Source organism: Haliaeetus leucocephalus, unplaced genomic scaffold (assembly GCF_000737465.1).
Source record: "Haliaeetus leucocephalus isolate CR32 unplaced genomic scaffold, Haliaeetus_leucocephalus-4.0 Scaffold944, whole genome shotgun sequence".
In the NCBI taxonomy this organism is placed as follows: Eukaryota; Metazoa; Chordata; class Aves; order Accipitriformes; family Accipitridae; genus Haliaeetus; species Haliaeetus leucocephalus.
The window spans coordinates 1,346,343-1,360,818 of record NW_010973380.1 but is presented as its reverse complement, the minus strand read 5'-3'; the positions used below and the strand labels follow the sequence as shown (position 1 = coordinate 1,360,818).

The 14,476-nt window shown below is 39.5% G+C and overlaps 1 protein-coding gene across 1 annotated transcript in view; it reads left to right on the top strand.

Moving 5' to 3' along the window:
- Positions 1-112: 112 nt before the first annotated feature.
- The window catches only part of NUDT14 (nudix (nucleoside diphosphate linked moiety X)-type motif 14), a 61,448-nt gene continuing 47,084 nt past the window's right edge, over positions 113-14,476 (top strand). The window contains exon 1 of the mRNA XM_010584130.1: positions 113-193. Within this exon, the coding sequence (XP_010582432.1) occupies positions 113-193 (81 nt within the window). The remainder of the gene's footprint in view (positions 194-14,476) is intronic.

Genomic DNA, 14,476 nt, shown 5'->3' with positions numbered 1-14,476 from the left:
GGCCCTGCCCGCCGCCCTCGGCCCGGCCGCCAGCGGCTGCGCACGCCTCTCCCCTTCCTCCTCCTCCTCCTTCTCCTCCTCCACTTTCTGGCGGCCGCTGCCCCCGGCAGGCATGGAGGCCATCGAGGAGCTGGCGCTCAAACCCTGCACCTCCTCCCTCTACCTGCGGCCTTTCCGCCTCTGTTACCGGCAGGTGAGTGGCGCCGGCGGCTCGCCCCTTGGCGCCCGCCCAGCCCCTTCCCTCACGGCCGGGCCATCCCGTCCCGTCCCCCCGCCCCTCCCCTCCGCCGCGGCCGGGCCCTCTCCCGCCTCGTCGCGGAGCGCAGAGGCGGGAGGCCGAAGGAGAAGGGCCGGCCGGCCCGCGGGCCCCTCTGGTGTCCTGTCACACCCCACCACCCTCCCCCGGCCTCCGCCATTTTGGGACAGCGGCGGTGTCGCCGGAGGAGCGTGCGCCTCAGCCTGATGGCGCCCTCCCGCCCCGCACCGCCCGGCACCGCCCCGCAGGCGGCTGCTCTGCCCCTGCCCGCCCGCCGCAGCCTTCCCGGGCCGGCGGGGTGGACAGCGGAGGTAGCCCGAAAGATCGGTGCCTGTGGAGGGGACTGCCTTGGGGTGTGACAGCAACTCCAGCTCCTCCACGGGTGCGCCGTGCCCCCGGGCGCCCGCTACCTCACTGGGGTCCGGGGCTGTCTCCTTAACCCCGTTCTGGTGTTTCAGTTCACCTTTGAGCGGGGCATCTCCTGATCTGGGCCTTGCTTTGGTGCTGAGAGTTTGCAGATCGAGCCCGTTGCTGGCCAGCCCTCAGCGTGGCATGTTAACTTCTATCGACAAGTTAGGCCGCTGCTCTGCCAGGCCAGCCTCGGTGCTGGCAAGTGGGAAGCAGGGAAAGAAATCCCTTTCCTTGTCATGTTTGTATCAACGTGAGTCACCTTCCACAGCATCCCTGAGAACTGGTACCTCCAACAGTGGCAGGAATGCAAGGCGTGAAAGGAAAGTTGCTTCTCGCAGCGTAAAGTGCTGCATGTTCCTTGAAAGTTTTCTGCGAGCGAGGTCGTGCACAAAAGCGTTTGTTTTTCTAGCTGATAATGCAGTATTGGCTGGTCCGGGGTGAGCTTCTACCCAGGTAGAGGGGTGGAAGTGGAAATACAGAAGAATTTGGACAGCCCTAAAAATGCATGCTGCAGACCACATCTCTTATTCCTTCTTTGCTTTGCTTCTAAACGCAGCAGTTGAAAAGGCAGAAGAGGGAATGTATATGAAGGAGGTGTAAGTCCAACAGTGAGATAAGATAGAGAAGAGGAAAAGCAAGGGTTGAAATAGCTTGCATTAAAACAGTTGAATTGATTTTTTTACCTTTTTTGATACATATTGTACATGATTTTCCTGAAGAAAGCTCTCTTTTAATTGGTTGGGAAAAGTAAAACATTTTGATTCGTGAACAGCTGAAAGCTTTACACTGAATTAATTATTTCTTTATAGGTATCAGAAGAAAACCTGAAGAACATTCTTTCATGTTCTGAATTTTTTCTGGCTTAGTTTATAAGTGACAAGTCTTGCTTCTTAATTTCATTTTCATTTCTGAGTCATGCTCTATTTGCATGAAAAATGGGATTTAATTAAAATGTACAAAACAGTATTACAAAATTACTTTTAATTGAATACAAGTGCCTTAAGTGTGATGAGTATGGTAAAGAAGAAATAAGGATGTGTTTGGTCACATGCTGTGATTTGACAGATACCAGCATTGCCACCAAAAGAAGTAGACTTGCCCTTTCTGCAGATCTTGCTACTTCCTCTGCTTGCACAAGTGTTTGTGCAGCAAGATAGTGAGCTGGGTCAGGGATCCGGTCCAGGTCAAACATAATCTGGCCAAAAGAAGGAGTTAGTTTTCACCTAAAGAAAGTCCATCAGTTCAAATGCTTATGCTGGCAGATGGGAGGTGGTAATATGGTGGTTAGGGATGAGTGTTTGGGGGCTGGTTGAGGGCAGAGATTGTTTCTCTTGGCTGTAGCACTGTCTTAAAATGAACATGAAAATGTAGTTTATATGGCATCTGTAGAGAAGCTGGCTTGGGTCAGGCCTACTGAGTGCATAAGCTCAACAAGCGCACAACTGCCTGCACCTGACGTGAGGGACAAGCTCTACGTTTACTGAAAACTCATTTTGCATTTAAAACCTGACTTAGTAACCAGAGGAAATACTAAATATTTTTAGTCATTTAACTAATTGTTTCAAAGGCATTTAGGCCTGCTGAAAACCCCATTAAATAGCTAAATGGTTAAGTGTCTAAAATCTAAGGGAGTTAGGTGTCTGATCTGCTTAAGAATTTTTGAAAATTCCACACTCACCTAACACTGAAAATTATTTCCAAAATCTAGCCCTTGATCTTAATGGTTTTATGCTGAGGAGGTCTTCCCCTTGTCCAACATTTTTTTATTCACTAGCTGGAAAAAGAAACTTTTCAGTTCCTAATTGGTGCTGTATCTTAAATTAGTTTCCCCCTTCCATGAATTCCCTGCACGTGCTTGCTGAACTTAACCCAAATCTAATAAAAAAGTCTTTCTGAATAACAGAATAATCTGAATGAGGAAAATTTAAGTAATGGCATTTGTTGCACTGTGAAAACTGAGATCAATTTGGATACTTACTTTATGCAGTATGTGGCATCATGCTGTAATTGGAAGGCTTGGGGCGGTCTTACAGGTATTTTTGTGAAGCTATTATATGTCCCCTATAATTCACTGCAGTCTGAAGAAGATTCATTGATGCATATTTTTGTGTTTATTTAATATTGATAAAGAATAATTTGGGCCTTGAAGACTGAGATTTTGAAATCTATTTTCAAACAGATACGTTCTTAAAATAGACACTGATATTTCAACATAACTCCTCTGTCCAAGGATGTATATAGAATGAGAGTTTTTTTATTTTATTAGTTTGGGTTTTTATAACTATTGCTTTTCTGTGCAAACAAGAAATTGAAAGAATTTTTCACATACAATGTGATTTTAAGATTATTTCTAAGCATTCATGAACAGTTAACGTTACAGCATTGATTCCTAGACATTTAATCATGAACACGTACATTATAGCATTGATTCTAAGACATTTAATCTAAAAATTATACTATTTGTTTGGAGGTAGTTTTGATCCCATCACTGTAGCTAAAACAGTTAAGTCTTCAGCAGTTGAACATAAATTTAGATACAATTGATGTGTATCACAGTTTACCCTACTAGTCAGATTTTATCCATTCAACTCGTACCCTGCTGAGTTGTAAACCACTGTTCTTCTAGCAGGTTTACAGACCACCAGAAAACTGCAGGACGTCAGCAAAGGGATCCATTGGGTGGGTGGAGGAGGGGTGGTGAAATCTAAACAAAATGCTGAGTAAATACTGTTGTAAGCCCACACAGGTTATGCATGTGAAGAAGATTGTGGTCACACCTGATCAAGAGTGGAGCCAAAGACTCAGATGGTCTCCTACCTGTTCGTCAGGGGCACTTAACACATTCAAAACTGTAGGCCCAAAGACTGGATTAGTGTTTTGGCCAGCTGAGTATTTTCCTGGATGTTCAGACAGGGAGTTGTGGGCACATGCAGATACAGAGTTGTATGCACTTAGAATCAAGTCAGGTGGTTACTATCATGTTAGAGAAAACTCCATCAGTGTCTTTCTAGGTTTGTGCTTGAGTCTTAAGTTTTCCTGTGTCATAAGAGCTTGAGTCGTCCGTTGGATTGAACCCGTTATATTTGGTTACATATAGAAATACTCTCCCAAAAGACCTTGAGAAAAATGTTGGTTTCTGGCTATTTAGCTGTAGTGAGGATTTTCATAAGTCATAGGAGTTCCTGAAGTTGCAGCAATTTATGCCCATGGTGGATCTGCTCTTCCAATACAGGGTCATGAGATCTTTTCATATGAGGTCTTTCATCTTCCTCTTCCTCTGCCCACTCATATTTTAAATGGAAGTGATGAGCTCTGAATGTTTCCTGTAGAGTGTAAAATTAAGCGTACAGCCTTCTGAAAGAATTCTAGCTTTTGAACCATGCGGGTTCAGGCAACGTGCAACTTAGTGTTAGGCATCCAAGCTATGGGGAATAGCCTGGCTCTCCAGACAAATCACTGTACCAACCACTTTTTTAAATTATTTGTTCTGTCTTTGTATAGTGCAAAGGTAGAAATGGAAGTGCAGTAAAGGAGTCATGGAATTCAGCAAGCTGTAGGCAGATTTGGTTAGGGCCAATGCGGAGGGGTAAGGTACAGTTTAAAACTATGTTCTTCAAAATAGGCATCTAACAGCTCCTCAAAATGGACCTCCCTTTCTGCTTGGGATTTTCAGCTGTCAGCCCTTCCTCAAGATGGGCACCTCAGTCAAGTAAGCTATGTTATTTTAAGTGGAGTGGCCTGAGGGCGAGAGATGGACAAGGTACCTCATGTAGCCTGATTAATATCTTCTTCATTTTGTCAGTAGGAACCCTGTTTATATATTTTTGTTCTGCTTGGTACTGAAAGAAGAGAATTAATATATCTCCCATATAGGATAGCATCTGGCTAGTTTTAATGTGTACTTGCCCCTAAAGTGCAAATTGATTTGTTGTCTAAAGGGGCTTTTTTTTTTTTTTTAAACATATATCACCTCCTGAAGAATTAGCTTCTTTACCAGGAACTCCATGGTAAATCTCTTTTCACTTTTTCCTATTGAAGTTTTTCTGCTTTTCATAAATAATTTATTCAAGAGACCAGAGGGATGGCTAATGAGAGATTAACTGAATGCCCAAGGGCTAGGGCATTTCCCTGGGATGTGGTAGAGTCAGGCTGCAAGATCTTGCTTCAATTAATATTGCTTCCCACATCACAGGAGAGTGTGCTCACTGCTGAGAAGCACATTTGTGTGTAAATTTTCAAGCTCTCTTTTGTGTGTGTTAGCCAGGCAGTGGCCTATATATTAGACAAAAAAAATACCAAGTTTAAGAATTCTGCTGAGACTAAGTCATGAAGTAGTCTCTGAGTACTAACAGTTGAGCAGAGCTGTTAGGATTTTAGGCAGTGTTAAGTATCCAATTGGGAATTTGGATTCAATGTAGTCTTCTCAATCAGTACCTGAGCAGGGATTTCAGTGGTTCTGCATGTTTGTTTTGGACTCTAACACAGGGCTTTGACAGACAGAGCTCTGGTGAATCTTGTAGTAATTTAAGAAGTTACTGCATGCAATTGTTTGTCCCCATGCTAGCAGTTATTGCCCTCTGAGAATCAGCAGAAAGGAAAGCAGTTTTATGCCAGCTCTTACTCTGCCATTCCAGTTCAAACCCGCCTCCATCAGCCCTTCAAACTAAATTACTGAGCTTCGCATAGAACTAAGTGAATTGCCTTTGCAGTTCACTTTGGTGACCTCTGTGCTAGGGACAGTATCCTTCAAGGGGTGGCAGAGCATCAGCTGGGGGGAAGCATCTAGCTGGAGGAATGTATCTTGAGCTGCAACAGAAACTTTTGCCCAGAGCTCACATATCTGGATCTAGCCCAGACTCCTATAGCTTTGTTTTTAAAGGTTGTTCTGGCAAGGGAGCTCTTGCCACTGTTTCCTTGCATTGTATAAACATATATGTGCATTCTGCCCAGGAACTTTCAGAAGTTTGCTGCTAATATCAACTGTCAGTAATTTTCCCAGTATGTATGTGAGTTTGTATTCGAATGTGTGGAATGGTGAATGGGCATCTGTTTCAATGATGTGGGATAAACCTCAAAAACTCCGTGCATATCGACTGAACCATAAAGTCAGTAGTGGTAAATTGGAACTATTTGCTCTTTTGTGAGCTTCACATTCCTTCCACACTTCAGAGTAGTCCAGTGCCTGAGCATCACATATCCTCTATTGATTTAATGTTTAGAATCATTAATTTTGAAATTAAACATGAAAAATGCTCCCTTCAATTTCATTTTAATGCATGATGTTTTCATTCGGTGTTCAGGTAATTCAATTATAATCTCCTTGAGTTTTACAGTCATTCTAAAGTAATTTTCAAGACTATTGTAGATTTTAACACATCATGAACTTTATAATGGGTAGAAAATGTACTTTGGGAGTAGTGCGCAATTCATCAGTGGAGAAGGCATTTCTTATTTCTAATCTTAGATTTGCTACTGCTTTCTTTTGTGACCATGAGCAACCACTCTGTTTCTCTGCCTTACAATTTAAGTGTCTTGGAGATGTCAAGAGATTAAAATATGTATGCATGCAGAAAGAAGTGAGGTCTGTATCATTAATGTCATGAAAACTTTGAAGATGAAAAAAGCAAAGCAGTGCAGTGTTACAATAATATTAACAATCTGATTTTACATTCAGAAATTTTTTTTATACAGTAATAGGAACATGAACATGCCTAGCTGCCTGAAATGTTCTCTGGAACTTCCGTCTGCTTTTTTATAAACCTAAAACATTCTTTTCCATTTTGACAGTTAAAAATGATGCTGTTGAGAGAGTAAACAGATTTTTAAGTTACCTGTTCAAACAAGTAAGTCTTCTGTTTAATCTTCAAAAGGCTCCAGTAGTAGGAAATATGCTACTGAGTAATACATTTATTTGCAGTTCATTTTTTCAAAGCAGTAGTGCAATAAAAGGAGATGCCATTTTTGCTGCAAAATTTGTCTCATTTTCTTCAGCTTGTCAAGTTTGTTGTCAGTATATAGTATTAATCTTAAATGCAAACATAGTGCTTCTAGCTCAGGAAGTCCCTGAGCTGCAAATTGCAGGAGGCTGGGAGTATTTTAACAATATAGTCTTCCTTAGGCATCTTGGCTTCTGTCAGAGGTAGGATCCTGGATAAGACAGATTTCTGATCTGACTGATGTGACTGCTGCTGTGTTCACTGGGAATTATGGTTGAAGTGCAGTATAATTCTTTTATATGGGTGAAAGAAAAGAAACGTGAAGTTTTTGCAATGACAGCATTAGAGAGTTAAATACCAAGGGAACATAATTTCATTTGAGAGAAACAGTGTTCTTTGAAATTAGAGCACAGGTTTAAGAAAAGAAATTAAGGAATCTACGTGTATCTGCTTCTGGCTCTGCCATACACCTTGAATTCAACTCTGGAAATTTGTACAAGTTATTTTTGTATGAGACATTTATGAATTACTAAAGGGGGAAATGAGAAGAATTCGTTAATAAGAGTAGTAGTTGAAAAGAACTCTAGTACTTGTTTTTGTTTCAGTGAATATTATGTTGTATTAGTCTTAATTTCTTTATCCAGCATGCTTTGACAAGTGAATGTAGGGTTCTTTGAAGTAAATACATGAAAACTAGTTGGCAGTGACAAAATTTAATGCTTTTAGGTCAGTCATATTATGATTTAACAAACTTATGACAGCAAATGTCACTTATTGGAAAGAATAAGGTTCTGTCAAAGCATCTTTTGTGGCATCCTTGCACAGGGCTGAAATGTGTCTACACCTGCATAAATGAACATTAAAATCTCATTTAATGTCATCAGTAACTAGACTGCTTGGGTTACCATGCAATAGCTATGAAATTAAGACTGAGTATTAGGAGGAGGTATGTAAGTTGCAGTTAGCTTAAACCAGTATTTTTCAAGTTCTGATACATAGCTTATTGGGGGCTTGTAGGTCATCCATGTGAGTCAACTAAGAAAAGCCCATCAATTATCAGCAGATTTTAATGTGCTACCAAGGTCTGCAACTTCACTGGAAGATGTTTCCAGGTCTGCAGATGAAGAGGTTGAAAACCATTGGCTTTGACAATACCACTCCAGTAGCCTCATCTGCAAAGGCTTGTCTACACAGGACTTTCCTGATTGCTCCATGTCTCATTCTACAACAAAGAGTCTGGTTCTGTTTACGTTAAACCATTTTCAAAGTATGATTGCACTTTGAATTCATACCCTACCTTAATCCATGTTAACTTTCCAGTGCATGCCCTAAGGGAGCAGTAAACTAAACTGAATGACTGTGTCCACACAGGGGTTTAATGGAGTTTAACTAGCAGAATTCAAGTTCATCAAGGTACTTATTTCAGATTCGTTTTCTTGATGCCCTGGTGTAGACAAGCCCTAAGAATAAAAGTGGTTTAGTTCTAAGTGAATGAACCATGTTATAAAATCCCATCACTGAGATTTTATTATATTTTTGTGTGTGTGAAATACTACTACTGAAGGGTATAAAGTAGGCTTTTCTGACTTGTTTGGTACCGTCTTTTTTGTAGTAATTGCAGTTAGATCTGAGAAACAAAATAGTGTTCATGTTCTTCAACAACTAAGTGCTTTATTTGTTTTTCAGTTTGGATCAAAATACATATGTTTGCTTAAATAGCAGAAACTTCTTTTTTCCCAGTACAAAAAATCTGTCATCTGAATCATAATTTCAGCTATGACATTATGTGTATTTGGTATGTTTTAAAGCAGATGAACACTGTAGCATTTTAAGTGTTTATAGCAAATCTGAATATTATGGAAATTAGACATTTTCTGTAAATGGGAATATTCTTTAAAATGTCTGGTTTTGATGGTCCATATGGGCTGAAACTATGCTTTGTTATACTCCTGAAAATACAAGTGTGTTTTAAATAACAATTTTATCTCAGCTGGTGCCATATTTAAAATACATTTGTATTTTCAGCTGTAACTCATAAAAGGTCAGGTCCCGTGCTTTGAAAACTCTACACAAGTTGATGTTGCATAAATAAGCATGTTTTACACAGCAGGCATATAAAGTTAAGTGCCCCTCTGACTTGCATTCAGATTAATTATTCTTTATAATTTTTAACTAAAACAAGTTAAAGAACTTAGCTTTTTGGTACTGTCCTTCAGACATAGATAAAAATCTTGTTAATACAGTAACACTGAAGTTTACTTAAGTTTAAACAAAGTAAAGCTCAGTTTTTCTTAGTGGTCAGCTCATGTCACACTAAAGCCCTGATCACTGATCAAAACAGCATTAATTATTTGTTTCACGTTGTGGTTGCTGTGTCAAAATCCTTTAAATACCTCTTGGAGCTGAGAGGGAATCTTACGGCCTGTGACAGAGCAGCTGGTCTGGACATGGGCTGATGCCCCAGTTGACAGGTTGTTGGATTAGAAAGAATATCAAAGGCAGTGAGTAAGATTAGGGATAAGTGAACATCTGACAGCAGTTTGCAGCAGGGGAGAACAGATGATAAACAATGGGAGCGGGGTGCGTGGGGGGGGGTGAGAGGTGAGAAGGCCATGGGAAAAGTGTGGCGGCAATCACTAAAGCTCCAGGTTGCTGAGCCTCATGAATAGAACAGGAAATGGGATTTGCTGGGACAGATGTGCTGAGCGGTGATGAATACATTATAGGGAAATGAGGCTAAACTCCTAAAGGTGAGAGATGTTCTTTCTCTGAAAATAGAAAATATGAGAAAAGAAAAGTTTACCCTCCTGGAGAAGTAAGCATTAATACTTGAAAACTAATACAGAAAGAAGTAATGCTAATGGTAATTTTAATTAAATGGTTATTCTGCAGTAGCATTCATGATGAACTCTAGGTCATGTACTTGTAGCATAACAGTCTTACAGTGCTATTACATATATAGTATTGCAAGTATTTTTTTAAACCCAAGATTGCACAAATGGTAGAATAATTTGAAGGATGGAGCAGCCTGAATGGAGGCTCTGGCAGGATAATGCTTAGACACATATTCTGGATCTGGCATGTATTATATAGCACTCACATAACATATGTTTGATCCTGCCACCATTAAGAGAGTTGTACTAGTGATCTTGTGAGGTCCTTCCAGCCTTACATTTTTTCAATTCTGTGAAGTGATCATATGCTTGTAGAAAATTGTACGTAACTGTTCCTGTTCCTTAGGATATTGTTTCTGTGCTTCTCAAACTTCCTTAGGTTATACTCTTGATGGATCCTTTTCCAATATTTATGATATGATTATCTCGGAAAGCCAACAGAAGCTTTTTGTGTCTTTACTGACAGGACTGTATGTCAGTGCACTGACTTAGAATTTCTTATGTGTTTTGGTTTTTTTTTTTTCCCCAAGGAAATCTCATTTAGAAAACAGATCTCACATTAACATTTTAACAGTGTATTACTTTAGCAGAAGGGGGAGATGCAGAAAGTATGATTGTTGGCGTTGCTCTGAGAAAGTATCGATAAGATTTGTTCTCAGACATCTAGAAGTTTATTCCACAGTGTATTCTCCCAGTTTGTTTTACAAATACGAGCTTGCTAAAATAAAGTAGAAACACAAACCATGAGAGCCACCAATTGGAGAACATAAAGCTCAGTGGTGTAAGGACAAGAGGTGACTTAGCTCTAATGGAAATGCCCACCATCTGTCTTTCCTGACCTCGAATCTCTCATATGTGCTGCCCCTGTCCTCAAGATGAGGAGACATGTATCTGACTCCTTTAGTCCCTGTTTGTTCCTAGCCACATGTACTGCAACTGTAGCTCTAGTTTTTAAAAGAACAAGGGATTGTAACTAGAATCTGGGATGAACAGCTATGTCCTATAGCCCTGCTTCAGGGAAGTAGCTGTTCATGTAGCTGAAATGCCATGTGCGGTATTTTGACCACAGTGGCATCACTTGAATACAGCAATTGAAGAGTCCATAGAGCTCTGGAGTTCCAGAAGTTCCCCAAAATTAGTGATCAACAAAGATTGTCCTTCCAGTGGCCATAATAATAACTAAAATGGTGGTGAGCACAGCAAAACATAGGTTAAAAAGTATGCTTTAGTGATTCTGATCAGCATAAGTACTATGCTAATACTTCTGTTTTCCATAAAACTTTGATTTCTACATTTGCATGAAACTGTAATCAAAGAACTTACCGTTTGTTAGAGGCAGTTCCCATTTTTAAAGAGTTGTTGAAGATTATTTGCAGTTGGCTTGCATAGTTCTTTACTTTATATCCCAAGATTTAAACTGCTACAGGGTCACTGTCATTATGAAGGTTTCAGAAATACTGCAGTAAAACACAGAACTACATATATAAATCACTAATTAATCCAATTAATTGAATGCCACTTGTATATGACTTTTAAGCAACAGGTACATTTCTCTGTACCAGTGGTCTCTTCAGAATAGATGACAGGTTAGAAGATGTTTCTAAGTTACTTCTTGAATCTTTCTGTGTATCACTTTTTCCCGACGGGAGGATGATGAGGAGATGACCACTGCTATGGGAATCAGATTTCAGTGGAGTCTATAAAAATTGAGAGGTAAAAGTGAAATTAAGAAAATAGCAAAACCTGGAGCTAGTTGCATCTGTCACTTTGAACTGATTTTTTGGGGGGGGGGGGGGAAAGGGGGGGGGGAGAAAGGAGAGGGTGAAAAGCCCTGAGGATCTTTGTGAGGAGGGTCTGTGAGAAAGTCTTAGGAGAAAAACCTAAAGATTGTTACTAAGCCTTGGCTTCTATTAGCCCCCTGCTGCTGTTCTTCATCAAGTTGTTTTAATGGCTTTCAAAGCAAGTGAGTGGAAAATGGTTTCTCTGGAACTTTAAGGAGACTGAACTGAAAACTGTCATTGCTTTATAAGTAAAACACATCAAAGATTGATAGAAGAATTGCTTGTTAAACACATTGTAGATTTTAATTAAAAAAATGGGAGATATCATAAAAGAGACATCAGATCATCATAACTACCTAAAGGTGAAAGTTTAATGGCTTGTCATCTGTGCAGGAACCTGTGTTAAGTATCTCCTTCATAGCTTTTGTGACCCTCTGTGTGTGTGCATGTGAGCAAGATTTTTTTTTTTTTTTTCCAGGAGGGTTTTTTTTCCTAATGTACAGAGAGAAAAGTACACAAGCATAAAAATGTAGGTGGTGGTTACTTGCTTTTTAATTTTATTTCCCCTCTATTTAGGGATGCCTTCTTCTGGTATTTTTAACTACCTAGTGCTTCAAATTCTTACGTATTTCTGAAATAGTTATCTTTCTTTGTCTTGCAGCGTATAAGATAAGTTTCATGTGTTCAGTGTGTGCAGAGTGCATTTGTGTATCATCTAGTAAGTGCGTGAGTGTTTCTTCTGGAAGCTGATCCTCTCACTTCCCTCTCCTGTTCCCACCTTCTTTTCCCTCTACAGTGCTCCTAGACAGTAAATAGTATGTTTTTTAGAGTTGTGTGTAGAACTAATAAAAAAAAAAGTGAAAAAAAATGTATGCATAGAAAACATTTCCACTGAGACTTTGAGCTTCATTCTTTTAAGCCAAATGCTTGTTCTGATATGTCATGCTGCATATGATCAAGGTGCATATTTAGTAAGCAAATACAAACAATTGTTTTAAAAGACTAGAAGAATTCCTCAGCAAGCTGATAAAGCACACTGTGCATTATTCACTATCCATCTTAAGATTTCAGAAATGTTCAATGTTGTAATGTAATCAAAGTTTTAATTAGTGAGTTCTTTCTGGAATTAAACAGCTACATCCATGCATGATTCTGACTCTAGATCTGATTCTTAATGTAGAAAATTGTTTTTGCCAAGAGCCTAATATGTGATGACTGTAATTACTGGATTTTCTGCACATGATATGCTTTGAAAAGGTATATATCATCAAAAAGCATAACATTATTTGACTGACTCTGTAAGATTTTAATGACGTACAAAATCATTTAAATTAGGAGTACGAATATTGCATATGAATGTATGCAATCAACTACATAGAATTTGATAACTTGGTGTTAGTATTTTAAGGATTATTTTCAATGATATTTGTCATTTTAGCTGATGTTTTAGTTAGCTATAATAGTTATTTGTGAACTTGGAATGGATGTAGTATTTTTGTTTTACTGCATAAAAAGGCTCTAGCATATAATGGGTCTGGACTAGGAAAGGCCAGACACTAAGATCCATAGTATGTATTTTTATAAACTTTTAAAATTCCAACCTTGCTGAATGCAATGGTATTTTTGCTCCTCTCATTGGTAAGGTCAGGTCTTCACTTGCATTGTTTCTGCTTAATCCTAGTTTAGGCAAACTCTAAAGCCATTTGGCTAACAGATTTTTTTCTAATTAGAAAATAGTGATTGGTGTTGCAACAGTTCAGTGCTTTTTGACCAGGAATTACATATTCTGACAAACTGAGCTATAAGTCAAATTGTGGAAAAAATAGGGGAAACAGGTAAATTTGTATATTGAGTATAACGTTGTAAATAACTTAAAAATTTATTTAGGATATGAACCTATATAGCTTTTGTATATATTCTTATCTTGAACTGCTGAAATGAACTATCACTGTTGGCTTCATTCATTTTTGTTTTGGCTTTAAGACATACATTTGTTATTATTTGATCATTTAAGCTTGTTGAGCTTTTGAAGCAGCAGGATTAGAAGAAAAGTTGGCTATCAGGTCTTTTGGCAAATCTGTCTTAGAATTTCCTATGTAGGTCTGCACGTAGCACTCTGCTTTCAGTGGTTTAACATTTCTGACACTTCAAAACATTGGACATAGGTAGGCAGTTTCTGGCTTGCTTTGTCTGCAACGCTTGTGTTGCTCTTCTGAGTTACATTTCCAGAGCACTGCAGTTTGTACGGCCTAAAATTTGATCTGTAACTCATCTGATGTGTACCACTCATACAAATTAAAGAATAACGTGAGATTGTTGGCCTCCTATTCAGTGAAACCAATCAGTAATCATTAGTACAGAAATGACTACTATAGTACCTTATGGGATAGTTCCGTCAAATTTGAAACCTGATTGTCTCCCTGTTTGTTTCTGTAAACCATCCTTTTTTTCTTGTTGAGGAGAGATGGTTGACCTGTCAGTCTGGAGAACCCTGTTTCTTTTTATCTCGTTACTTTCTCTTTGATCTGTCTAGGAGTTAAAACCTCTTGGCAGAGCTCTCACAAGACTCACGGGAACGTATGAGCCTCCCGAGAGCATTATGGTACACTCCATAGAGAAAGATTAATTTGTAGAAGTAATAATATGAATGTCAAGATTTAAGTGTAAGAATTATGTTGGGGGGTGGGAGAGTACAGATTTAATCACACCCAGGGGCTGAAAAAAGCTAGTCAGGGAAACTATTTCACTAAACGGAAAAACTGTTGGAATATTTGCTTTTGAAGTATTTCTCAAAAAAACCCCAGGTGAATGCCAGTTGGCATTGTGTATTCCCTCGCCTCTGTCTGTACATTCTTCTGCGGCCCTTATGATAGAGCAGTGGCATGCCTTCCAGTACTCCTTTAAGTGGGATGACAAACCACACCTAACAGTTGTGCCTTGGGGAGAAGATGAAAGAGAAAAGAAACAACTTTCTGCAGTGCTATGTTTTGTATTCTTTTTAGTCAGAGAAGTGTGTCTTGCTCTTGCAAGGGAAGGTGTGTAATTGTCTGTAGTACTTGTGGAAGTTAATTCTTCATTCTCAGAGCAGCCCTGCTGAGTCTGTGGAGTGAATTTGTGACCTTCATTCTTTGACTAAGATTTTAGGCTCTTCTGTATATGCTGGGTTCATGCCATTGCATGCTCAGGATGAAGTCTTAG